We start from the raw sequence: 27,853 nt of genomic DNA on the forward strand, positions 1-27,853 counted from the left end.
CGGCAGCTCTAGTCAGCACTCTATTTCTCCAAACCGAGTCAGTTCAAAGAGCTATCTACAGCAGGTAAGATAGTAATTGTTCACAACCTTTCCGCAGAATACCACTCCAAATAATCTGAGCTATCGCTTCAAGAAAGTTAGTTCAAAGACATGCCACGTTCAAAGTATATTTTATTCAGAAACAGCAACTTTTAATGAATTAATCATCAAGGATTAGATATGTTAAAGAGCAGCAGAGGCTCTCTGAGCAGAATTTTATTAACAGGACTATCGTAGATCTTCTGAGAGCTCAGACTTTAGTGTCACAAAAAGCACAATGGGACGATACAGTTACATATGTACAACATTAACTAACCGTTAAGGAAGTTTCTTCGTAGTCTACCCTCAGCTCGGCTTCATGTTACCATCAGTGAGATAATTCAGTCAACCTTCCCTCTCTGTAATCCTCCAGGGTAACTGGATGAAGCAGAGTGGCGTATCTGAGATAAATAAATGCAAGACAACCCTGAAGGCAACATCAGCAACTGCTGGGATGGAAATCTGAGTTCGTTCACAGTCTCTTCTTGATGAGTTTCTCTAGTTTTCGGATGCGGGAGGACTCCTGCTCAGGGGTGGGGGTGCTGAAGGACAGAGAGGGCCCGCCGTCGGCACCCGAGGGCGGGGTGGGTAATCTCTGCCTGAAGAGGTCCAGCATGCTGCTTTGTTCACTGCGTTTCAGACCCTGCACGGAAACACACCCGGCGCAGAAACCAATAATCAGAACTTGTTCGCCAGGGCGGAATGTACGATTCAGTGCAACAGCAGTTCAGCTTTGATTTGATAGTGAAGAACCAAGGTCACCTGAGACTGATACAAAGTGAGGAGTTTCATAAATTAATATTGGGTCATTTATCATTGATTTTAATCACAGAAGCTATTTTTAAACACCTTTCTAATGTATAATCATTATAAACCCTCAGACAACAGATGATTATTAAAAACATGAAAATAGGCAAAAAGGTGTGCTGTTGGACATCTTGAGATATGTTTGTTTTTATTCCAAAACTCATTTATGTGAACGTTCATGTTGGGATCAGAGGTCGTCAGTCAGTTAGCTTAGCATAAAGACAGAAGGAAACACCAAACCTGGCTTTGTCCAAAGGTAACAATTTAACTGCAAAGCTACAACTACACACTCTTATTATTCATTTCAAACCAAAATCAAGGTAGAAAATTATCCAACTGTTGGTTTAGGTGGGATTTTGTTTATCATCCACCCCTCCACGGGGAAGAAAAAGAAACATACTGACCTTCATGTCCAGAATCTTTTGGAAAGTCTCCGGATTGCCATCAGCCAGGAGTTTGATGTAGTTATCCACAAACACCACTGGCGGTTCGTGTGGGGCCATCACCACCTGCGGAAGAGTTTAAAGTTTAATGTGGTTTTCAACCCCACGACCCCCCACCCCCAACAAACAAACAAACAAAAAAATCACTATTTCCCCATGAACCATCATGGTACTGCCCCAAGAGTTCTTTAAGCAGTCCCACATGGGCCAGCCATGGCCCAGATCAGGGAGAGGAGGCTAGAGCTGATAGAACCAAGTAGGAGAAAAATAAAAAATAAAATATTAATAATAATAAAATAAATAAAATATAGCAGTCAAAGTTTGGATTCTGTTTAAAAAATGGGACCCCAGAGCTTTTCTCCTTTTATATGGCCATTATATCATGCACAAGTGGGCAAGAATTAGCTTCACCGCTAATTATTTGGGGGGGGGCAAAATGAGTTTGGGTAAAAAAAATTAAAGCAATCAGCATGAATTAAGTCTAATGAGGCAACAGCGTTTTTTTTTGTTTTTAAAGACTGAATACTCTTGGTTGATTTTTCTTCCACTACTAAAGACTCAAGAAAATGAAGACAGGGCAACATTGCTCACCAAGGAACATGATTTTTTTTTTAATCTTTTAATTCTATTTAACTTTTTCTGCTCTTTTAAGCTCAGAGTAAAACGCATAAAACCAGTGGAGGAATCTCCTCAGGAGAGTCAGAGGAGGAAGAGCAGGAATGATTGGCTCGAGATTTGTTGGAATTCCTTTGCTTTTCTACAAGCCGACTGTGCTGACTGAGTGATTTACTTAGCAACTGTCCTGGAGCCGGGCCAAGGGAAAAGCCCATGGGGGCTGTAAAAAAAAGTGGAAGAGTAGGTTAACAACGAAAACAGGGCATTAAACTGATAAACAAGAGATAAAGCGAGGAAAGGCAGGAAAAAAAATGTAGGCTGAACAAGGGTGGGGATGGGGGGGGCTGCCTTTGAAATGTTCCCCAGAAGAAAAACTTCAGAGGACGGAGCGAAAGCTGGAGCTATGGTGGGCTGGGCTGACAGCGGGTGGAAAACAGCCACGTCTCACAGGCATTGTACAGGCCAGGAGAGGCCATCTCGAACAGACACAAAGAGTCTTGTGTACTTCGAACAGAAACGGAGCACTGGCTCCCAAAACAAAGAGCCCAAATGGAGTCCTCTGTTACGCTCAGAGCACACACTCTGACAGCTAACTTTAAAAGACGTGCTACTTAACTAACTAATATTCAAAAATACACAACTATTTTCATAGTACCTATGGTAATTGACTGTGTGTAAACAAGAAAGCATTAATGAATGGTAAAGTGTTTGTTTTTATGCCTCTTTTCAACCACTTTGCATTCTTTCGCTTTGTGTTTGAGTTTATGCTTCCTTGTGGTTGATTACTTCTTTTCTGGTTGTTTTGAGCCTTTCTTGTCGCCGGTTTACATCCCTTTCTATTCCTTTTCTTCTCTGTAATCATTTTTACATCTGTAGCCTCACATCAGTCCGCAGTCATTGTGTCTCTGCTGTCATTTTTTAGTGGTTTTTATGCTGCTTATGTTGCGTTTTTGCTGTTGTCTGTGTAGCGTGGTAGCCTTTTTCTATGCGTCTCTTTGTGGTCCATTTTTTCACCATATATTGTGGTAACGTTGCAGCTCTTTCATTATTCTTGGGTTTTGTTGTTTTGTGACATTTCCAGTGACATTTCACAGGTGAAGTATCCTTGACTTTTGGGACCCCTGAGAATGCTTCCCCAACTCTCCACAATCTGACTGTAATAAACTCAAACCAAATTATCAATCTACGAGAAAATGTTCCAACTTCTATTATTAAATCATTCTAGGAACAACTGGATTTAACTATCAAGTATGGAGAAAGACACACTCACTGGAACATTTATGTAACATTTTCCGGGTATAAAACAAAAGAATTTGCCAAACGCTGTTTTAGTTCAAGGAATTCAAATTGAGCATTATTAATTAAACTGTATATGGAGCCAACACTTGGATCCCCTGAAGTAAGTTTAAAATACTTAAAATTCTCCCACTGAACTGTAGTTTGTCCATAGGGGGCTTAGAGACGGATTTCATTTCCAACCCCAGCATTGTGGGGTGTAATTTAAAACTATTGTCGAGGCTGGTCAGAAGGATTCTTGTATTGACCTTCTTTCAATGAGTTTGTCTTTCAGAAGCTTCAGTCTTAGCCCAAGGTTGGAGCAATTAGCTGCGAGGAACTTCCACATTAGATTAAAGGTCTGTGCCAGAACAAAAGCCTCTATCCAAAGCCAAAAATGGGCACACTTCATTTTTATATCAGTGCAATTTCAAAACTTATTGACTTTTTTTACCCACGAACAAAACGTTGATGTTGACTGTGTCTTTGTTTTTATATTACATATTTGTGCAGCAATGTTGCTCCTTTAAAAAACGATTACGATTGTTTTCTTTATCTGTCCTTACAAGTGTTATTGAAAATTTCCTCCTATGGAAAGCTTAGACTCGAGCCTTTCCTGCTGATATCTCTCCTGGTCCACAATACCAGTGATTTTCATTTTGTCCCCTGCTGTCACGGTAATGTGCTCGAATCAATCAAAGGCCTTTATGCAGTGTTATTTATGTTAGAGCTGTTCAGAAGCCCAACAGATCCATTTGAGCAGAAGGAGGCCTGTGGTAGTCAAATCCAGGAAAAAAATAAAATGAAATAGAGTGGCGGGCTGCTGTGAATACAGTCACGTACTCCTTTAATGGGAAGGAACTGTAAATGGTGGAGCAGATGAGAAGAAATACACATTTAAGGCATTATTCAAAGGAAAAACACTTACTAGACTGAAACGTTGCAGAGAGCTAAAACACCAAATCAAATACGGAATGAGGCAAAGCAGCTTGTGGAGGTAGGGCTTCTCGATTTCCTCCCGCGAATCTGAAAGGCTCACACTCTTGTCGCAAAAATTTTGAACATGTGCAAAACATTTTTGGAACAATTTTTCTTTCAAAATAGTTGCAGAGTTGTCTCGAGTATCTTAAAACTATTTTCTATTTAGTTTGTGTGATTCTTGAGCACTCAAGCTGCATTTCTGACACCTGCGCCGGTGCTCTCCTCATGACAGAAAACATGTGAGACTGAAACTCTGAATGGGTCCAAATCCTGCTTATTCTCGGTTCTATAGCGTACTCCAGAAGATTAAGTCTTTTATGTGGGGTTGGCTGTCAAGGTGCGTGCCGAAATAGGTATGATGTGGGTGGAAAAATAAATAAATAATGTCCACAGCCAGAAATAAAGTTTTGCAAGCCATGAAAAAAGGCCACGATGCTCAAAACTTGTCCGCCGGTCACCTGGTTGCAAACACTTGGATTTCGATGAAACCTGCAACTGCAAACTCACCTATTTTCTTTGAATTTTGAGTCACCGACTAGTCTCCAAAAGTGGCAGCCCAGATACTGGCTTTAGATTGTCAGTGTTTGAGACACTGACTGATAAGCGAGCCTGGTGTGACTGAGGGCTGAAATCTGAGACCAGGTGTAGAAGTGGTCACAACAGGCATAAATCAGATCTACTTTGTAAAGTTTTCCCCTGATCCACTAATTTCAGAGGAAAAGGCAGAATTCGAGCTGTAAACATGAACAGTCCAACAGGGCGAAGGCAAGCGGACCTCCTGAGAGTATACCCCTAACCCTAACCAGGGGACAGGCAGGCATGCATGCATTTCTCTTTACTCCTGAGACAGTTAATCAGGGCAGGGTTAATCTACATACCAGCGTCCTCTAGAGTCCCATAAGGTAATTTCGAGCTGAATCTCGTTTGCTCTCCTCCCTGTAAACAACATTCCCTCCACAGCCCTGCGTGCGTGGGTGTGTTGTTGTGTGCAGACACATGGTCGTACCCACTCGCACACACACTCACCCACCCACACCTTTCTCGCGGGCTCGACCGCACGCCGGGCTGGAGGGCAATGTGCCTGTTGCTCATTCATTAAACCAGCGGTGCTCCGCTCCTATATCCTCTTCGCGTCATGTGAGATGAACTATTTTGTGGAAACGTGCTCATAAAGTGAGATTGTGAGTGGGGTTAAAGACACAATTAAAGGGCCATTCTGCCCAAAATAAACTCCTGAGTGGATAATCTGCTCAACTGACTCATTCAAGACAAACATTTAAAGCTGGCTCGCCAGTCTAACCACAAACACTCACGGGAGGAATGTTTGTTCAGTCTTTTGTTGCTCCTTACGACGGAACCTAAAATCAATGGAAAAAGCCGTTAGGTGCCGGCTGTGCCAGACCGTTCCTGGTTGATTGTTAAAACTCGTGTTTAACTGGATATGTCAGAGCTTCAATGTCGAATCTGTTAAACAAGAGATAAAGAAAACCTGTTTGGGCCGCACAGACAGAGAAAAAGGGGTTATCTGAAGTTCTGAGCCTTTAAAGGTCACCAGTTGAAGCTGTGGTTGTAAAACCGGCCAGCGCCACCCAAGTTAAATGTCATAAAATGTGAAGTGTCCTATAAGAACTGTGTATCACTGATACTGTGTTTGACTTAAACAACCTTGTATTTAGAGCTAAACTGAAGTTCTCATCCGAATCCTTCAGTCAGACAGATTTCTGAGTTTATGTGTAAAGCTAAACAGTTTAGATTGATCTCTAGTGGCCTGAGAAGAAAGGATACATGTTTTTGTTCCTAAATAAATGAAAGCGTTTTAGATTTTTTTTTTTTTGTTCCATACTTGTACTAATTTGAACTTTAAAATTACACAGAAAAGTGTGAAAAAAACCATTCAGCTAGCTTTAGTTATTTTCTTCTCCCTCTTACTTATCTCACCTGTTGTAGATAGCCCCTTTGAATGACCTCGGTTTGATGAAAAAGAAAGAAAAGTTTAATTCTGACGGGATCGGAGAGCTAACATCTAGTCCGAGCAGGGCTGAGACCAAAGTGGATTACTGCCATCTTAACACATCCCTAATCTCTAACGTTCTATAGTTTATGTGAATTCTACTTTAGAAACCTTTACCCTGCTGTCAGATTTGCATTAAATGTATTATATTTGAGCCAGAAGTGCCTCAGGTTGCTCTGGATGTGTGAGGGCAAGCTGGGGCAGCTATTTGCACTTATAAATAATCCTAGAAAATATGTAAATATTGAAAATATGTATTTAATGCAAAGCTGACGGTGATGTGAAGGTTTATAAAATAGTTTTTGCTTGAACTGCTTCAGTTCAGAGATTGGTGTTGTTTTAGGACGCAGCGATCCACTTTGGTCTTGGTCCCACCTCAGGTAGCTATTAGCTTGTCAATTCTGTCAGATTTTAAACTCTGTTCCTAACATTTCCACAGGACCTGAACTCTCGCTTTAAACTCCTCACCTTAAGTATCATCTCTGCGCGCGTCATGCCTTTCACGACTATCTTGGTGTAGCTGGCAGGTGCCTTCCGGAGCACCTGGGAGCCGATGGAGGGCAGATCCAACAGGACGGTCTTCAGGGAGTGAGTATCAAGGAGGAGCTGCAGGTGGAGGAGTTTGCACGTGAGAGAAACAGACGTATGAAAGCTGACATTTATCTTCACCGTAGAGCAAACTGAGGTTACCTGTTCAGCTCCCACCATACTGATAGGTTTACATCTAAATAAGTGGCTGATGAATTTGGGAATGAAAGAACTAAAACAAAAAAAAAGGGGGGACAAAAATATTAAGTTTTAAAAGCCTTTAAATGTGGTTTGAAGACGGATTTATATAAACGCTTACTTTGTGAACTTGATGCAGAATTGTGTGAAGTATTTGCGCGTGGAGGCAAGGTTGTCCCTGATGATTGGCACGTTTTGTTTAATGTGCATGATAATCGACGTCACGTAAGGACTCTGGTCGCCCACATGCTCCACGCTCTGCCACGGCATCTAACGGGAGGGGGGAGAGAGATAAAGGATAAAAGATAAAATGTTTCTAATCGTGTGGCTTGCAGTATGTGACAATCCCTTTAAACTAATTACAGAGCAAAACAAAGACATCTTTTTAATGTCTTTCTTGGTGGGAGAGAGAGAGAGACTCACAAAACCACCAGAAATGCAGTGTTGTAACATCTTCTGACATTAGCGTTACGGACAAAAATATGTTTATTTGACTGGTAATAAGTGGCAGATGTTTTTGATTTAATGCTACTAAATGAGCCGAACGTTTGTTGTCAACCTTGCTCATGGCGGTCAGAGCGGGATCGCAGGCGGCGTCGAGATCCTGAACCAGCAGCTGGATGCTGTTGGAGATCACGCTGTGGAAAGCATCAAAAGTACAGCATTGAAATGTGTCACAACAAGAAAGGTTCGGCTCAATTTAATAGGGGCGGGAAAAGTGCTTTGCTGCGGCCGCCACTTACGTGCTGAATGTATCCATCTCTCCGGTCAAATTTATTCTCTCCACCAAAGTTTTATCTACTTTCTCCTTCAGCTTCTCCTCCAACTGGAACGTATATAAACACGAACTTGAGTGCGCACATAAACACGTAAAAAAAAAAAAAGTTTTGTCTCTGAGATTGCATCTGTTTTACAATACTGGCTTCAAACTGCTGTATAAGTACAGCAATAAACATAACCTTTTAGGTTTTGCTGTAGTCATAACTGTCAGTGAGAGTTCCTTAAACACTTGTCAAACATATCTGCCGCCGCCGCCGTGACGGACCTTTTGCGAGTTAAACTGAATAAATGATCATAACAAAGACTAATTCAAGTCGTTTGAAAGCATTCTGTAAGGTCCGTGCCTGCTGTGTGGTGGCCAGGCAGTATTCGGCAGTGCTGAGAATGCTGCAGATCAGGCAGAGCTCGTCCACGGTGAACTTCGCTGCCTCGCAGCCCTCTTTTTCCTTCAGCAGGCTGGTGATGGTGAGACCCCCGCTGTTACTGTTGGACCTGGACAGATTGAACAAAATCACAGAAAGAAAAGGAGCAGAGAAGAAAAAAAAAAAAGAAAAAAAGAAGAAAGACTGTTAATGTTTTAGTTACAAAGAAGAGTAATTAAGCTTAAATTAAGTAAGTTGAGTCCAAGCGTGACCAGAGTAATAAAAGTCATTATATGGCTTTTGTAGCTATTAAATAGACACAACAACCCCCAAATTAGGATTTTAGGACATTAGGAAACGATGCGAGTGAAATGCTAATGTTAAATACTGTAATGACTTAATGAGTTGCAATAAATCTGCATTTTCCTGACTCTCTTTATCACTCACTGCCTAAAAGGCGAAGCGGTACGATAAATGGTTTTGCATGTTTGTGTGTGTATGTTCACATGTTTCTGTTACCAAAATATCTTGTGAATCACTGGACAAATTCAAGACAAATGCAACAGCCAACTGACCATGAATAACACAAGATTGGCTACAACATAGTAAATTTTACATCTCGACATAAAATTTGGTGTTGTCGCAGCTGAGACTGATCCCTAACAAATACTCTTAGTGAAATAATGAAAATATTTACACTGATATTGAGATTAAAAACAAAACAAAACTGATATACTGTGCAGCCCTACCTTAAATGCAAAACATAAAAATTAATTTTTAGTTGAAATTTTTGTACATTTTTTTTATTAGGCTTGTGTTTTCTCCCAAAGAAACACATTCAACTTCATGTTGTTTCAATTTTAATAGGAGTTTTCCATGTCTTCACGTTACTGTATAAATTACAGGTGCAAATGGTTTAGAAACCTTCCAATGTTTACTGCTCTTCTCGAGTATGGTTGCTGTGAATCTCCTCTATCGAGTTTAATGGGCAGGTTTTAAAACTACAGGTAAAGGATGACCATTTTTTTTTCCTGTTACTGAGACACAACAGGCATAACTACAAACAGATGTAAAAAAAATGGGAGCCAATGGTGCCCCGCTGGCGACACGATATTAATAAACGTCATAACAGAGACGTGGGTAAAACCACAACATAGTTCAAGCTCCTTCTGAGGGCCCCTTTCAAAACCTCACGAGACTAATTCGCAGCACACCACAATGGCTGGGTGTCTGCGAGCGTCTGCGAGCGTTCGGCACATCTAATGCGTCTGAGTGCATCTGATAGCGTTTGTATTTAGCTCACAAAATGGCAAACACCAGTGGGAAACACAAGTGTGTAATTAGCATGCATGAATATCTGAACACGCCTCGGTGTGTGTGGGTGTGTGTGTGTTTGTGTGTGTGTGTGTGTGTGTGTGTGTGTGTGGATCCACCACAGCCAGTGAGGGTTTCTGATGTGGCCAATGAGCCAGAGATGTTTTTGCTGGTAGCATATTAGGCTTTGCCACAACATAACCAGCTCCAGATAGCGAAGAGCATGCCATTCTAATCCCCCCCACCCAAACACAGAGCAGATATCGGTTTAAGATTTAGCTCCCAAACAGCCCAACACCACACCAAAACAATGAAGAAATACGGGCGTGGCAGGCTTGTCTCAAACCAACCTGTTTGTCGAAGTTAAGAATTAAATGTAACGACTCTCACGGATGAATTTGTTGAATCAATATAAATACAAATGATTTTTAAACACATTTTCAATGAAGTTTTGCATTTGTAAAGCGAGGACGTGGTGAATGAATTGTTTTAACCTCGCTGCCTTAAATGTATGCCGTTTCCGGTCACACACTTTGTTTTAATTTTCCCTGAAAAATGCACTTTAAGTAATTAATTTTTCCCATCATAATCAACTTTTGGTTTACTTGTCTGTCTACAGCTGCCGAGTCTGCGTGTGATCTTATTTAATTTACATGTCAGTCATATAAGCTTATATACACCAAGCATAAACCCTGACGGTAACGTGTTACTGACAAGAAACCAGGTTTGTTTTAGCTCAGTCTTTCTCATTTTTTAACTCTGAACTACCCGATAGGTCCCACTCGTCTCCACACTCATTCGCTCCTACTGAGGATGTTAATCCTAAAACTAATGGTAAAAAGGCTGTAAATTTTTTTATTTCAAAAATAGTTGCTATTCCAGTTTACTTCTACTAGCAACAGTAATGAGCTTAGCTTGCTTTAGCAAATGGTTCATTATTAGTTCAGGTATTTTTCTTTTTTTGTTTTAAATGAAAAACTTAAAAAAAAGAGCAAAACTACACACCATATTTAGTTAAAGGAATAGTTTAGATCTTTAAAGTGGGGCTTTGTGGAGTACTTTTAAGTAGTCAGTATCCTAACAGCAGTAAATGGTAGTCAGTATGTGTGTGATGGTGCGTGTATTTGTACGGTGACGGTTCGGTACAGACGTTTGGAACTGACAGCAATTACGTCAGTCTCAGGTGACAGCTTCCAGAGTGACTCCACGTTCCACGTTTTTTTTTTTAAACTATATTTTTCGAACAAACACAACAGGAAAGAAGCAGAGAAGGAGACCACTCCAACTACTACTACTCTAATAATAACACTCTGCGCCAAACAAAGCACGGTTAGTTCAGAACAACATGCAGAAACTTGAAGACCTGCCTGTTTAATTCAGATCAGCTGTGTGGGACGAGCTCTGCAGCGCTGCTAATCACGGACAGCTGCAGCCGAGGGAGACGGGAGGCGCAGGTATGGCAAGCAGTTGTATCATGTAAGCGGTGCTAAGTACAGTGGCAAGCATATTTATGCAATAGCTCCGATATAAAGCCTCCTCTTTTAATAGTCCTAATCAGCCCACTGAGAAGTTTGACAGTCTTACATTTTATTTTATTTTTAATATTTTACATCCGGAGATGTTATTCAGTTCTGAGCTGCTTTTAATTTTGCATGAAGTCTGAGTCAAATTAACTGAATCAAACACCCCTGAGTTTTTCTTTTATTGTATTTTACAGTAACAGTTCCTAAGAGATAACTTTCTGGAATTTATCAAATTTCTGATTGACACATGGCCTGTGGATTACTCTTTTTTATTTTCTAGCGAAGTTGACAAATCTTAAATTGCTGTATGTGACCTGCTACCTTAGATCCTCCTCACAAACAAGGGTGGTTTGTTTTTCTGTCTCTGCTTCTAGGAGAGTTATTGTCTGCTAAAAAAAAAAAAAGAAAAAGAAAAAAAAGATGCATTGGACCTTTGTTTCTTTTTCACTTTGTACCAAACTGTGACCTTCATACCGAGGTATGGACTGAACCGTGACTTAGGAGTACCGTTACATTCCTAGTAGTCCAAGTGATAGAAGTCAGGAGAATTGAGGAAGAATTTTCACGGAAGAGTCAGCTGCTTGGAAAAGGGCCTATCTACGAGCAAATTTAGAACACGGTGTTTCTGATATGTTTTATGAGTTCTGTGTCAATAATTACTAACCTCTCCAAGTATCACCATTACATGACAGACATTAAACAACAGCATTACAAACACATAATATATAAAGCAGCCAAACTTCTAACTAACTCTGGTTGAAGAATGCAGTTTAAGGCGTGCTGGTTTCTTCATCTGTTGCTGAGAACAGCACAACATGCACTGTGGTCTTGACTCTCCTTCTGCCCCACAAGTTATTCCAAGTTTGAGATAGCTTGAATCAAATTCTCTTAAGAGTTTTGGAACTTTTGTTGCTCGCAGAACCTATAGAGACTTCACTGGCACTGCATAAATACCCAGTAGCATGTCGGTTAACCATCGCCCTCTCCGGTTTCCACAGGGGTTCTTGAAATATTCTCCATTGCACTTCTTTTCTGAGAAGTTTACATGAGGAGCCAAGATCAAATTGTGCTTGAACCACACATCCTTCTGGTTATCTCTGGTTTTTAGCTTTGCACCACGGTTCTGCTTGTGTCGATTAACTGGCTTGGCATTTAACTTGCCAGTACCTGAAAGCAAAATTTCTACTTAGTACCGTTACAGTGATCCTGAATACCACAGATAAGATCTATGGTTGTGACACAAAACAACTTAACCCTCAAAAAATTTAGTTGTTCAAGAGAACTCTGCTATTTACACCACATCACGTTTGCATCAGATAGTTGCTCAGACTGAAAACGTTTAACGCAGTTGATTCTGCAACATGAACATGTTGCAACTATAGAGCATAATGGCTCAAACACAAACAGTCTTAAGTGTGAGGAAATGTTTGCTGCAAAAGAGAAGTTTGAGTTGTTTAAGATTTTTCGAGCTATCTCATCAGACGGTTTTGGGAGTGAATGCGTTAATAAAATAAAATGCAAGCTAGGCACATATTCATGGTGCCCAGCACACAGCTCCGTCACCAAAAAGCAGCCGTTTGTGTAAAACTCAAAACGGAACCAGTCTTACTTCGGCAGGTTGCCAGAGAGGATCTTCCAGGCGTACTCTCTGAGGAACTTCTGGAAGATGGTTGTGAGGGCGATCATGGGTTCGCCTGTGCTCAGCTGGGAGCACTGGACCATACATTTCTTGTAATAAACAAAGAGGTCAGCGCAGCTGGGCAGCACAGCTCCGCCTTCCTCCGTGCCTGCCTTGGGTGGGCCTTGTGTTCGAAAATCAGCCACAAACCGGTCAATCAGTTCGCCCAGGTTCCTGCAGAGAGCCAAGAAATGTGCAGCCAAACCCACACCGGGTTAAAAAACCCATGTACACACACATCTGGGACGCTGAATTAGGGTCACATTAAATAAGACTGATGGATTATAAACAAAAAAACATTAAAGACGTATGATTACTTCCCAACCACAGGAAATAAATAACAAGCAGAAAGGCAGAGAGCCAGATGGATAAATAGAAGAACATATTTGTTGCGCCAAATCCAGCGCTCCAGTCTGCTATTCCACAGCCAGTTGTTGTGGCCCATTTTCTACTGAATCAAGCAAATAAAGCCAAGGACAAAACAAGCGGGCCACTGTTCTTTTTCGACTATGTCCCACTGGGGACAAGCCGATTTGGCCTCTGTCTTTGGATCGAAGTAAAATGAGGTTGTAGCTGCTGTGTGGGTCAATCCCGTCCCCTCGGACAGACAAAAAGCATTTACTGCTCCAAAGAGCTGCATGCAAACACAGCAGTCCCAGAACTGTGTTCAGCTTCAGGAAACAGTGCCAGCGCTGAGGTAGGGGAGCGACTCACAGAGAACTGAAGCATGGTGGTAAAAATTAAAGGAGGGGGGAGAAGAAGAAAACAAAAACAGGGCAACTGGAATAAGGACAGCAACAAAACAGAATGACAGAAATAAATAAATAAAAAAGAGACTGAGTGAAACATAAATTAGACAAAAAAAACTGGTGAAAGGGTACCAGAAAAAAAAAAAAAAAAAAAAAAGAGGTGGGAAAGAAAATAGGCAGATCTGCTGTGACAGCATTTATTCAACCCCACTCCCTCTTTCTCTCAGCCTCTGTGGTTGTGCAGCTAATGGGAAACATTTCTGCCACAGTGGAGACAGAAGCATGTACAGGAACAAGGCCTGGAAAGACAGGAGGAGGTGAAGCAGAATAAGAGGAGGGGAGTGAGGTGGTGGTGGGGGGAGGGGGGGCTGATTGATGAGCCGGAGGTGGAAAAAGCACTCATGTGCCAGCTTTACATACAACCTGCTCCTAAATCTGAGCTCGTGCACCGAGATTAAGATTCTTCTGCTTCTACGAGTGTGTGTTGCTCACTTGTCTTGGGATTCGATGTAAACGTATAGGTGAGGCTCAAAGCACTTGGAGATGATGCCATGGAACGGGTTGTCGGGTGCTTTAGGCTTCCTGGGCTGAAAGAATAAAGCAAAAATTGGCCTTTAGTAAGATAATAGAATTTAAGACACATTTATGGAACATTAAAAATAACGCAGTATCGCACGCTAACCCACCTTAGCAAGATCTTCATCCTTTTCTGCTCCTGTATCCTCCCCTGGTTCGTCCTCTAAAAAAGGGTTTGTTGGGTCTAGTGGGCTCTCTGACCTCTTTTGCTGTTGCTAAAAAAAAAGAAAAAAATAGAACAACTTAAGTATTATTCTTAGTCTAGAGCAATGATTCCCAAAGTTGGGGTCGGGACACCAGTGTGGGTCACTCAGCACCAAGTAGGGGTCCTCAGATAATCTCCAGATATCAACTTACAATAAAAAACTTAGTTTTTATGCTATGCTTGCACTATATTTGTTACAAAAATTTGAAATACAAGTTCATAAATTGATTAAAAAATAGCATAATGGATGTTAAGACTGTTTGTGTTGTCATTTTGTCCTTATTTAATAAAGTCATTAGCATTTTTGGATGTTTAAACAGCCAAAAGATGGGCTCACACACCTTTGTCACAGTTATTTTATGGGTCAGAAGCTGAAAAGTTTGGGAACCACTGCCTTAGAGAATATTTCATTGTCAATCAGATCGTCCAATGTACATATAATAAAAAGTCATTCTTTGATGAAAGCCTTTTTCGTAAAGTTCAACTCAATCAAATCCCTGACTCGAATCCAGACGCACACAGGCACGAGCACAAAGTGTAGACCGAGAGCAAATCATCACAAGGCCAGAACGAGTTTGGCCTACATGGCCTCGACAAAACTAATCGCGAGCCTTATTATCGGCCCGTTCTACGAGCATCGTTTCCACCTCCACAGGCAAACATGGCCTGATTTTAAACGGTGACACACAGAAACGTGTGCGAATGGAAAACGCAAACAAAAAGCCCACAGATTAGCAGTTTTACTGTAAATAAGAAACAAATCTTTTTACTAAACACTTCATGTGTTTTACAACCTACAAGAAAAAGTCAAGTATTTTAGAAAGCATAAGTTCTCTTGTTCTACAGCTTTTACATGTGTAACAAAAAAAAATACAATATGAATGTTTTTTATTGTGCTGAACAATACTTTTAAAGTGAGAAAGATTAAGATTAGGATTAAAAGATTTATTTCAAGCAAGTAAGCAGTAAAAAAAAAACAAATTGTGCCACTATATGGCGCAGTTTTAGATATTTTTATCGTGAAGAATTTAAAGTAGGTAGAGTCAATAGAGCTGCGTTGTTAAATAGTTTTTTGCGTCTGCGTTTTAATCTTACTCCAGGGACGTCCGTCAAGGTGCATCCCGTGAAGCGTTTGGCCAGTAAGCCCTCGAAGTTCGTGGTCCTCTGAATGGCAAACAGAAGCAGCTTCACCTCAATCTCCTTCGCTCGTGTTCGCATCACCTTGGCCAGCTCCGCCCTTAGAAACACACACACACACAAACAACCACTAACAGAGGGTCCTTGTGCTGCATTCGGACGTGCCGGACCACTGTGCAGATGCAATATTTGTTATTCACGCCATGTCAGACAGCACATTAGCTTGCGGTGGTTGTGTGGCGGTGGATGAAAGGAACCGAACATGTAATGTTTGCACACGTTGGAGCCTATTGAGCGGTGAGCGTTAAACTCCTGAGGGTTGGTGTTAACTGGAGAACAACCTGATCTTCTGCTTCAGCTGAGGACACAACGGACACACTGTCACCACTGTAAATTAGATAAGAAGCTGCAACACGACACTGAACTGTCCCTCTTTTTCACAGCATCATTCTGCCAAACATATTAATGGTAAAACTAAATCGCACACTGAGTCGTGGTAAACTGAGCGGTGGCGGATGGAAGCGTTTAAAAATACTGACAGAGTACACATCTGTGCTGCAACTCAAACACTGTTAGTTTTATTATTATTATTATTTACTTATATCAAATCAGCATTCATATGATTGTTTTCCTGTTTATAGTTTCTTTCGTATAATGTTTGGACTAATTTCAACATGCTTTCAGCTATTTGAGCCGTTAAGCTGACAAAATCTTCAGCTTGTTCAAAACACTGCGGCTGTGACTTTGGCTTTTTGTAACTTTTATACTCTTTGAAGCATTTAAATTTATTTACAATTTCTTTTCCCTCATAGAAATGACATGAGATCTCTTTAAAGCCATGACAAACTTTGTACTTTTTAAAATCTTCAGAATATTTGCTCTAATTTTAGCATTTAGCTACAGTTTTGCTAGCTTGGGCTTTCTTGTATGGCTAATTTTAGCTTTTAGCTACTCTTCTGATTATTTGAGCTTTTAGCTACTGTTTAGATGGTTTTGGTTTTCAGCTATTATTCTGTTAGTTTTAGCTTTAGGTTTTATTTTGCTAACTTCAGCGTTAGATTTTTCTTCAACAAATTTCAGCAAAGTCACTCAGCTTTCACACTGCATTGTGAAGAAAATGCTCATTTCTTTAGTTTAATGTTTTATCTTTATTTGACCCTGATTTAAAGAGAAAACGGTGAGATGTTCCAAACTGCCTTTAAAGGCTTTTGTAATAGCAGTCTTACAAAGATCTTTTAATGTGCTTTCAGGTCTTTCGCAAATAAATCGTGAATTTTTTTGTTGATTTTATTTACTCTTGCTGTTCAACACTGTTTCTGAGTTTTTGGGTCGTCACAGAACCGGGACAGAACAGGCACGGCACAGAAGCTGTTGTGCTCTTCGTCTCGCCTCTTGATTTCAGAACGTCAGCATTTGGTCTGAAAGCGCACACTGTGGTTACGTTACACCCGTTTCGTTCGACTCAGTGAGAACCAGCACTGGTGGTATAATGAAGGGTTCTTCTGATGGCGTGATGACGGAGTAAGAGGAGCTTAGGTTTCAGCCAGCGGCAGCACACGAAGCCCAAAGCCGCTGGGTTCTTTCATGCGGTGGAGAGAAAAGAAGGAGAAGTATCAACACTGGGTCAGTGCCTATGTGGGCCACGCTACTTCAACAGCCTAGAAAGCTGCACCAATTCCCAGAGTCATCTCAGGCATGCAGCAACAATGGAGTTTACGTCAGATCATTAACCATGTAATTCAGAGGTTTTGGGTTTCCTGGTAGGTGTTCTGTATTTTTACTTGGTGATGTGGCAGAACTCCACAGCAATCCTCTCTGTCATGCACCACTCTTCAGGAAACATGCGCCCATATTTTTCTTCGTAGTCTACCAGCTGCCGTTTAATCCAAGCATAACGACGATCAATCTTATCCAGCCAAGCAACCTGAAAAAAAAAAGGAACTTAACACTTCTTTTAACAGTATCACCCACAGTTTTTAAAATCAGGGAACAAGATTAAACTATGATCCTGTCATTTATGGATTGTAAAATGAAACAAAAATGTACTGCCTTTATTTGAACGATTCTCACTCACGTCTTGATTCTCCTGGAAAAGAACCAGATACTCTGAGAGGTGCTGCCTGATGAACTTTTTGATGATCTCCTGTTTGATGCGTGGATCCAGCACATTTGCCACCAGGCAGGCGTCTCTCAGCACGTTGCTGGGTCCACCTGGTCTCTGTGTGAGTGTGTCAAAACATTACAAACAATAATGATAATAAAAAGAACATCAAAACTAAGCAATTTATGTAACATATTTACCTTGGAGCCTTGAGAGGGGAAGGCCTCTTCAAAATCTGCCAGTATCTGAGTCCCCAGCTCACTCTGTGCTGCCTTTACTCTGCCAGAAACCAAACCAATCAAAAATAATCAACTGATTGTTTATTTAAGCAATTTTCATGTGGAAGTCTCTCTTTTAGGGCTTCATTTTTCTGAGCTAGCTACTGTGGCAGAGGCCTTTTAATGGCTAGGAGCCAGTTAAGGTTATTTTTAGTTTGAATTATTTACAAAAGCTGAATAAAGGGACACCAAGTTCATCTGCTACAGTAAAATATTCATAACGAAGTCCAATTATTGATGAGGGCTCGCCAGGCTTACAAACCCTGCCTACCAAGGACAGCACCCAAAGGAGTGGTAATTCCTAAATTAAATAAAAAAGAATTAAAAATTGCATTAAATGCATAATTCACATAATTTAATGTGGATTTCTGTGGAAAGGTTATGAACAATTAAAATCATATCTGTTGTAGATAGCTGTTTGAACAACCTCAATTTGGAGAAAGTTTCATTCTGACTGGACTGACGGGTTAACGGCTAGTCTGAGCAGGGCCAGACACGGCTGTAAGGTTCACATTGTACAATTATTCAGGCAGAAATATTATGATATTCCTGTGGAAAATGCTCCAGGCTGCACTAGAAAGTTGTTTCTGCTTGCATATAACCACAAAACTCCATGTAAATAAATGTATAATGATGACAATGTAAGGTTTTATTTTAAAAAAGCATCTAAATAAACCAGTATAGTTGTTTTAAGACAGAAGCACTCTACTTTACTTTAATCGTGGCCACACTCAAGCTGTTAGCTTATCCGTCCAGTCAGAATAAAGTCTATTTTCCCAAACTGAGGTTGTTCAAGGAGGTATCTACATCATGTAAGATAATAATTGCTCATAACCTTTCCACAGAACCTTACTTTAAACATTCAAACTGTCCCTTTAAACACTAACTGGCAATATTGCTGTCCATTTTGTTTGCCTGACTCCAAAGGCACTGATAACTTCTCAATAATGAGGGACGCAAAGGCAAGACTTTGAAAACAAAAAATTGTAAACAAACCAAATAAACCCTTTATTTGCCGAAAGGGGTCGTGCAAAAGCAAATGTTTATAACTGTACAGTTACTCAGCCAGTTAAAGACAATGTGTTTAGCCCATGTTCTCAGAATAATGTCTCAATACTTTCTCTTAAAGATTTGCATGTCAGCTCAGCCTTCATCATCAGTCACTTCAGACACGCAGCTGCTTTCTGGTATGAACAATATCTGCCCCACCTTGGTCAGACATAAAAACAAAAGGCCATTCTTTTTGGGTTTCACAGATCAGATACGCTTTGAAACTGAATTCCAAGCTGAGCAAAGTGTCCCAGACTGATTTTTTTTTTTGTTTTTGGAAAAATATTATCATAAATGGAAACAGCATAACAAAGACTTTCTGTGTGCCTTTTTGTGTGGGCGAAAAAAGAAAAAAAAAAATCTCGTGCCTTTTGAACAAAACAAGGTCCAGACACAGGCACGGGGGACTTTCGAGAGAACAAGAATCGCCAACAGACTAGTTACGAACATGAAATAAAGTCTTGAGTGCAGACTGCAAGTAGCGGCTCGCTCTGATGCGAACACACCTTCTGAAAAGTCTGTCCCTGCCCATGTAAGATGGAATCAACGGCGGAATAATGAGGGTCTGCTCAAAGGGTTTCCTTCCTGCGTTTTCCTGCCACAGCCCCTGTATGTGTGTTTATCTGCATAAACAGGATGTAATACGCAAAATGCCTCAGCTAATACTGGAACCGCTTTTCAACAGTTCAGATGAAGGAGGGAATCCCCCCTCTGGCTGCTGGAAATGGGCTCCAGAGTTATTCTGATCACCAAACACTCGAGTGTGTGTGTGTGTGTGTGTGTGTGTAAACCACTTACCTCTCTGAAAGCTGTCTAATCTGGGGTATGCCCATATACTTGTGGAAATGTTCGAGCACGTTCACCACTCCCTGCAGTAAGTTGGCCACCTCACCATACTGCCTCTTTCTGGTCATGGCTCTGCGACAAAAATGCACGCAGGACTGTTTTAGTCGATCATAAAGAACCCGACAGCCCAGATATTACAACAACTTCAATAAATATGTAGAAAAATACTGATCTAAAAAAAAAGACGCTCATAGCCACAAATCACATATTGAGGAATAAAGAGGAAGCTTTTACAAGAGACACATCAATGAAATAAATTACATTAAAAAAAACAATAAAATTGTGTAAGTTTCTCGTAAAACGATGACACTGTACGCACTCTAAAGAGTCCACTCCGCCTGCCAACATGTGCAGGTGGTTGAGGGTGGTGATGGACGTGGTGAGGTGCCGTTTAGCATGGTCCAGCTGCTTTATGTCCCTCGTAATCTCCTTCACCTGTGAAGGAACGGGCCAGAGAGTTTAGATAAACCTGAATGGAGAAAAGAAGGGCCCAAAATGATGGAAACACTGACACGCCTAGATAAAAACATGGAAGATGAGGACAAAGAGCAGAAAGAGCAGCACTTTTGCTTAAAAATACATCTTTCCAACCTGCTTTTTTTCTTCAGTCCCATCCCTTGCAACACCAGAATTTCTACCTACTAATTTCTCCCTGACACACAGGTATGGAAGGCAGCCGTAACTTAAACAGATAACTGGCTCACCAAACCGTCTGATTATGACAGAATAAAAAAAAATCAAGCACCAACCAAGCCTAAATGGGCTACAATCATATCTTTCGTGTTCCTGTGTGTGTTGTGTCAGTGTGTACCATTTGTTCAGACTTCTCTGCCTTGTCCTTAATGTCTTTGATTTTCCCAAAGAGTTGCTGGATGGCTATCTGGGCCTCCTCCAAAGCCTGCGTCGAACAAACAGAGAGACAAACTTTCATTACTGCACAAGAACTACAAAAAGGCACTTCATCATAGCACAAACTGAAGGGAGATATTAACATGACTGAGAGGTTTATTCAGGAAGTCTGTTTTTCACCTGAAATCTGTCTGACAGAACTTCAGAAAGCCTCCTGTTTGCTTAAGCACGCTTTTAAAAATGCGGCTCGCTTGAAGAAAAACGCAGCGAAGTGAAGAGTGGCTCAAATGTTTTGCCTTTAATGTTACATTAACTGAATCGACCAACGTGTAGAGAAAGGTTCCCCAGTAATCGCCAGTGTGGAAGCAGATAACGCGCCGAACAGACGAAGAACTCTGCTTCTTTCTGCTCGTTGAATGATGCAGTTTACGTTTCCAAATACATGTAGTGGTGGCACCAACACTAAAAGCAGCCGAAGCACCAGCTAAGTAGCAAAAAGTAGCACTCCTGTAGAGTATATCCAGAAAAAAAAAACCTACAGTTATCAGCCCTCTAATCTTTTGTTGGGAATTTGCTTTATGTGGGTAAAACTGATGTAATTTAAATATAATCAATGTCCATTTTACTTTCCACAGGTCTGTAATTATGCACAGATGTAAGATGATACATAACAGCATTTTAGTATTTCTTCATGAGTCAGATAACCTGTTAGCAGCAGATGGTGAGACTGAATCATTTCCTCTTTGACATTAAACCTAATCACTTCAAAAGCAAACTATTCATTTTCTTTAAAACTTTGAGAGAAACAATTCTCACAGTATTTTAGTCTGTGAAGTAGGTCTAATATGAAGCATTTGTATACAAGTCATAGCTGTGGCTGTTTGGGTAAAGTCTTCAATAGGATATACTTTATGTGTAACTTCCCCCGTTCGCTCCAACCACAGCGTTTAATTTATGTAAAAATGATGCTGCTAATGTCCTTTCCCAGCATCTATATGGGGGACACAGTCGTACATACAATCTGCACATCTAATTAACAAGCCAAATCGATATTTAACTTAGATTGGCTTAGATTGACACACGGGCCAATCAGGCTAAGCCGAATATAGAAGCTGTCACGATAAAGGCTAAAGAGATCATTAGATGTTTCAACAGTCTGTATAACATCTGACAGTTGGAACTGTAGGATTGCTGCAGAGCCGTTCCAATGTTTCCTCTTCGTCCGACAAAAGCAGCTGTCCTTTGATGGTGTAAATAGAGATTTCGCCCCGACGTCTAACACCGAAGTAATTGGCTTCATTTGGCCCGTTGCTGTGGCAGCAATGCAGACACAACTCTGCCTCTCCTCTAAAACGCGCGGACACAAGGAATGCAAACGGCTGGCACCAGCTGTCCGAGGAATTTACCACTTTCACTGCGCCTCCAGCAGACGAGTGGACAGTGGGCTGGCAAACGCACACACACACACACATAAATACAGCATGCACTTATAGGATAACATTAATTATCCGTCTACGGTGGTGACACACAGTCAAAATCAAAGTGGTTTAACCTGATTTTTTTTGTTTATTAACATAGCTAAAAACGTACACATATAATGACTTTATCAGGATTTGCCACAGAAGCTACACAGTTTTTCTAGGCCCAATAATCAAAATCTTCTAGTTCATGCATCCTTCATTCTTTTTTTGTTTTATAACCCTTTTTGGTTGATAGGAATTGCAGGAATTAATAGAAAAAAAAATGAAGGCAGGTTAAGTGCTTTGAGTACAGAGAGGATGGGAGTGCCCCTGGATCTTGTTGGGAGGTTTCCTGAAGGAGCTCTTGAAGCAAACAAACTGCACACAGATGAGACCCGGAGTCCCAACGCCACAGTTGTTGTGAACACAAACCCAGCTGAGTCAATCTGGCTCACTTCCGAGTGCTCGTTTCCTGCGTTTAGCCTCGAGAAAAGCTCAGAAGGAAGATCGCTGGCCAGCAGGCGCCTCCGTGCCAGAGATGCTATCTGCCGCTGCACACAAACCGGTGCGTCGCTGACATGCAACGAGCGGCACACGCTGCAGCTGGATGTGGACAGGATGGAGTGGAGCCTCGATTTAAACGTTTGAACATGCTTGTGTTGAACCTTCTAACTCTTTCTGGCAGGCATCGGTGTAGTATTTTTAATGTAGGGGGAAGATTAAAAGATACTTCTGCATTTTTCAGTAAATATTACCAATAAATCAGATCAACTAAACAAAACTAGAACTCTTGAAGTGCAGCCTGAGCATGAACCTCATATAAACATTGTATTGAGACAAAGAATGACTGGAAATAACCCCACTTTTTAATAAACGGTCTTGGAGGCAGGTACTTACATTTACTCCTTTGGTCTCGTTTTGTTTGTTTTCTTAGGTTTTTGTTTTTCTGTCATATTAAATTCTAAAAGGAAAAAATTTTCTTGAAGCTGGTGTTTAGCAAGATGAAACAGTCAGATAAACCTGTTATATTAGAAAAACACATCATAAAATATATCTAAATACTTACTGCAAACTAAGAATATGAAAGGATACAAAACATAATAATGTAAAATATATATTACAAACATCACAGACCTGTATACTTAGAAGAAAAAGCCAATAACCCAGACCTTTAGAGGATTTGAATCTAAAAAAAAGCTACAAACAAGCATTTACCATTGATCAGTTACACTAAAAGCATATAAATACACATTTACAGAATAACTGTTTAATAAAAAGATAAATAAAAACATTTTCTATGAAAAGGAAGCCAAAAGTCTTGATTTTGTTTTTTGCTGTGCTACTACCAGCTAATTCTTATGAGCTTCACACCTAACTAAGAAAAAAGCTCCACCAGTACTTTGTTGGAGTATTTTAAAATATTATTAGTTCTCGATCGCAGCGAAGACAGCAAAATTGTTGGATATGTGCTGGACGGACGGTGATGTGACTTTGTAACAGTTCAACAAAGAACAAGCAATATGCATTCATGGTAAACAATAATTTGAATACACTGCAATCACAGAAATATGTCATTGCACGGCCAATGACAGAATAAATATCAGTTTTCACTGAAATCTCATCAGCCAATAACCACCCTTCTGTCAGACCACTTAAAAGAAAAGAAAACACATAAGAATCCAGAGTCCCTCCTCTTCCTCTTCTCCGCTCCAGAAATATTACCCATCTTAAGTTTCGACGTAGGATCACATTCAGCAAAGTGAAAGAGTTCAGTCAACAACACAAACTGCTAAACTGCTGATGTTGTTGGTTTTATTCTACGTACCCCCCTCTTAAAATTACCATCTTTTCCATCTGCTGAAAAGATTCCCCCTCCTGGAAGTATTGGAATGGTTCTGTGGGGTTGGAAAAATAAACTCAAATTATTGTGTGTGACTGTTTAATGTTATTGGTCTGGAGGGGATTTGGAGTGTTTCCGCTACTAAACGGTAGCTGACTGGAAAAGACAGGGCCACCATGCCAGACGGCTCGACGGTAACTCGCACTCAGTCGCATCAGCCGACCCGAACGTAGGTCGCTCACAAAGCAGGTGGCGCTTTCCCTTTAAAGCCCTCCGTCGTCAAAGGAACGAACGGCTGCATTAAATCAGTCAGAGCTGCTTCTGTTCTTTCACACTTCCATAACAAGAAAAAGGCAAAAACTCACGTGACTGGAGGTTGTGAAAAAAAAAAAAAAAACCTAAGTATTTACATAAGAGAATCTATTTCACAGGCATGTTTTCCGTAAAGAGGCAGTTTGAGCTGCGGGAACAAATCTGAGTCATATTGTCTTTTTCCATGGAAGCAATATGGAGTGAGGAAAGAGCACAAAAAGGCAGAGGAGATTGTTTTTCTGTTTCAGTCACAAGTAATGGCACCATTCTAACTATAGAGAAAGGCTACTAGTTTTAACACCACAAATGATGATTATATCTGCTACATATCGGTTATTAATTGCGGTGTTTTGCTTACCAGGAAATAGAAAGTCTACAAGGAACGATGGCATGTACACTTGATAAAACCATATTGCAACTGTCATCGACTCAATTATAAAATAATTATTAAAGCACTTTGGTTATCTTGAAACTTCAATGACAGTGGCCTATTTTACATAACTGAACACTGATTTACATATTTTCATGCCTAAGAATGTGCAACTTATGTCACAAAACCCTATTAGCAGGCTGCTGACTAACAGTTAGCACAGACACTAACTTAACACTGAAAACAGTTAGCAAACAATTAGCATCGTGTTTATTAATAAAAATGTATACATAAATCAAATGTTTCAAAGCCATTACTGAAGCAGTGTTATGATAACTTTAGCTATTATTTACACACATATACTCTTCAGGATTCAGCAAAGAAAGGGTGAAAAAAATGTGAAAACGCACAGGTTTACCGCAGCATGTTTCTCCGACAGGAAGTTACACAACCCTACAAGCACAAACTGTAACTCCTCTGCTGACTGTCTTAAACTGTGACAAACTCCATCAACATGTTGGGTGATGAAGTGGAGGTTGTGGACAAGTACAAGTACTTGGATGTGTATCTGGGAAACAGGCTGGACTGGTGGACCAACAATGACATAGTTTACAAAAAGAAGATGAGATTATTTTCTAAGGAAGATTAGATTCAGACGTTGGAGATATTTTATCAGTCTGTGGTGGCAGTGCAAATCTATGGTGTTGTGGTCTGCCAGTGGATTAGCGTCAGTCCCCGAGATGCCAGGGAGCTTGACAAACTCAACTATAAAGCAGGAATATTCAGTGGTCAGAACTCGGAGACATTTTGAGTCATTCGGGGACAAAAGAGGCCACTGAACAAACCGATCTCCATCCCGGATGATCCATCCCACCCCCTTCGTGGCATCTAACAGAGACAGAGGAGCTCTTTCTCCAAGTGACTCACTCAGCTCTGCTGTCACAAGGAATGCTTCAAGAAATCTTTCATACTGTTCAGCATTTCACTGTACAACAGCTCATCTCTAACAGGCAAAAAAATTGCTGGTTCCATGAGGGAAATCTGCGTATAGTAGTTGAGGGTATGCAGCTTTACTCACCTGTCGGCCATCCTGACCCACGTTAGTCTGGCCTCTCACCACCGTTCTGATATCATCATCGAGACGGCTGTCGAGTGTGAAGCAAAGTGTTATTGAGATACAGAAAAAAAAAAAAAATATATATATATATATATATATATATATATATATATATATATATATATATATATATATATATATATATATATATATATATATATATATATATATATATATATATATATATATATATAAGCATTTTTATATAAACTCACCGAATCTTCAGACGGATTTTGTTAACGACATCATCAATGTTAGCCAAAGACTAATAAGGAAAAACAAAGATGGATGTTAGGAAAAAACACACTGCGCAAACAACAGGTAAAACCTTTTTTTGTAGTGAAATAAATAAAAATCCTGTCGCTTCATGTTCTGTTTTACCAAATATTTAGTAACATCCATTTTTATCCTCCTTCATCCTGAACAAAAATACACACTTCATTCACTTTAATACACTAGTGATCAAATAAATGCCCTTTAGATTCTACAAACCTGCTGTAGCGATCAAACTGTGACATGCAGGACAGATGATAAATTATACATTCTACTAAATTAAATACACGTGAACTTCAGTGACTACTAGCAGTTTAAAAACAGAGTTACAGTGACCCCTTATGGAAATGAGACATACATACACAAGAGTCATATGCATCTCATTTTAATGTACTAAATTATCAAAATATTAATAGTTCAAAATCATATGCTTCTAATAAAACAAAAGCCTTACAGATATGAAGAGGACATAGAACTGTGTGTTTAAAAATATATATTTTAAAAATGGTGACACGTGGATGGATATAAACGTATGCAGGAGTCCTGATTAAGTCCTGAGTAAGCACATTTATTTTGGTTTCAAGTAATGGTTTCAAGTTATTAAAAAAAAAATCTAGATGAGAGGGACAGCTAGGGTTGAGCAGTTTAGAGACAAGGTTAGAGAGGAGGGATTGTGGGCATACAGTATTGGGAAAAAGGATGTTGAATATGAAGCTGCGAGGGAGGAGGAAAAGAGGAAGACCGCGGAATAGGTTCATGGATGTAGTGAAGGAGGATATTGGTGTGACAGAGAAAAATGCTAGGGACAGGGTGAGATGGAAGCAGGTGATCTGCTGTGGTGACCCCTTAAGGGAAAATTAACTAATTCACAAACTAACAATCAGTAATTTTTGTCCAAACAATAAAATACATCGTAAGAGTAAAAAGCACTGGTTTAAGTTGGGGGAATTAACAGCAGCTTCATTTAGTTGCACTAAACTGAATACATCCAGAACCCATAAGAAGCTGTGGTTTGGATAGTTAGCCTATTTATGTAGAGGGCAAAAAAATGACACATTAAACAAGTGAATGCGTGAATCAACTCCAAATCTCTGGTGGGTCCTGTTGGTCTACGTGTTATTACAATGCCACTACAGCTATTCCAATATATATATATATATATATATATATATGACTACTTTTTGAAATGAAACTGAAGACAAAAAGCCACTGTACCTGCTCGGTGGGGAAAAGTGTGTTGATATATTCTACAGCATTGAAGTCCGCTCTGTCCAGTGGGTCCTGGCTGGGGAAAACCTTGAACACAACACACAATTACTTTTAAAAAAGGTCGAAAATTTGTCTTGCTTATAACTTATTTATCACGAAACTAGCTAGTCCGTCAGAGAAGACAGGACACATATGCAAACAACAGCCACCAATACTTAAAATACACCAATACTAAAAAGTTGACAGATATCAGACAAAACGTCTAGTCAGCCAGAAGCTGGTAGTATTGTGTAGTCGGAGTTAGCAGCGTCAACGGTCCACAGATACGTTCGTTAGCCAGCTAACAGCTAAATGTTCGATAGCAATAGCAAGAACAAAGAGTTTCTAAATAAAAGTTAATAGATTGAGCGGCTACCTGTTCAATGGCTAACTGCACCTCTGGAGTGAGATGCAAAATAGCCTCCAAATCTTCAGCAAACTCAAATTCTTCTTCCTCCATCATTGTCAAAACAAACACAGAGCTATCTAACTTCTCACTTCCTGGTGAGGTGGATTCTGGGATAGTCAATGTCAGTGACGTCACGGTTGTGTTGCGTTTAGAGACGGTCGAAAATCTAGTTTCGCTCAAAAAGACAAGCGGAAAGGTGGATCATAACAAGACGCAGTGTAATGAGCAGTGACGTGTGGTGAGGTTCATGGTTGGTGAGGCACTGAGAGTCAGATTTACAAATATATAAATCCAAAAGGGTAGCTTATTCAATTGGCTACTGGTTATTTCATATCTCATCAGCGTTCTTCACACACACACACACACACACACTCTCTCTCTCTCTCCGTCTCTCACTCACTCACTCACACACGCGTGCGCGCGTGTGCACACATAGTAGT

At 40.3% G+C, this 27,853-nt stretch overlaps 1 protein-coding gene across 1 annotated transcript; it reads right to left on the minus strand.

Moving 5' to 3' along the window:
* Positions 1-154: 154 nt before the first annotated feature.
* On the minus strand, positions 155-27,541 carry vps53 (VPS53 subunit of GARP complex). The gene is made up of 22 exons (XM_017434102.3): positions 27,381-27,541; positions 26,972-27,052; positions 25,699-25,748; positions 25,445-25,511; positions 20,347-20,433; positions 19,855-19,970; positions 19,488-19,607; positions 17,562-17,640; positions 17,335-17,478; positions 17,042-17,184; positions 15,219-15,360; positions 14,029-14,133; positions 13,835-13,929; positions 12,525-12,767; positions 8,061-8,208; positions 7,680-7,762; positions 7,496-7,574; positions 7,058-7,206; positions 6,901-6,970; positions 6,679-6,816; positions 1,290-1,394; positions 155-721 (listed from the first exon to the last, which is right to left on the minus strand). Exons 1-22 carry the CDS (start codon positions 27,465-27,467, stop codon positions 551-553), a joined length of 2,502 nt encoding a protein of 833 aa, XP_017289591.1. The 5' UTR covers positions 27,468-27,541; the 3' UTR covers positions 155-550.
* Between the last annotated feature and the right edge of the window lie 312 nt (positions 27,542-27,853).

Source organism: Kryptolebias marmoratus, linkage group LG2 (assembly GCF_001649575.2).
Source record: "Kryptolebias marmoratus isolate JLee-2015 linkage group LG2, ASM164957v2, whole genome shotgun sequence".
NCBI classification, from domain to species: domain Eukaryota; kingdom Metazoa; phylum Chordata; class Actinopteri; order Cyprinodontiformes; family Rivulidae; genus Kryptolebias; species Kryptolebias marmoratus.

Bases quoted from the DNA above. Each gene is read 5' to 3' on its own strand.
- vps53 (XM_017434102.3), bottom strand. From the start codon at position 27,467: ATGATGGAGGAAGAAGAATTTGAGTTTGCTGAAGATTTGGAGGCTATT. The intron at 27,053-27,380 runs GTAGCCGCTCAA...GTTGTGTTCAAG, and splicing joins TGCAGTTAGCCATTGAACAG to GTTTTCCCCAGCCAGGACCC. The intron at 17,479-17,561 runs GTAAATATGTTA...ACACTCACACAG, and splicing joins TCCCCTCTCAAGGCTCCAAG to AGACCAGGTGGACCCAGCAA.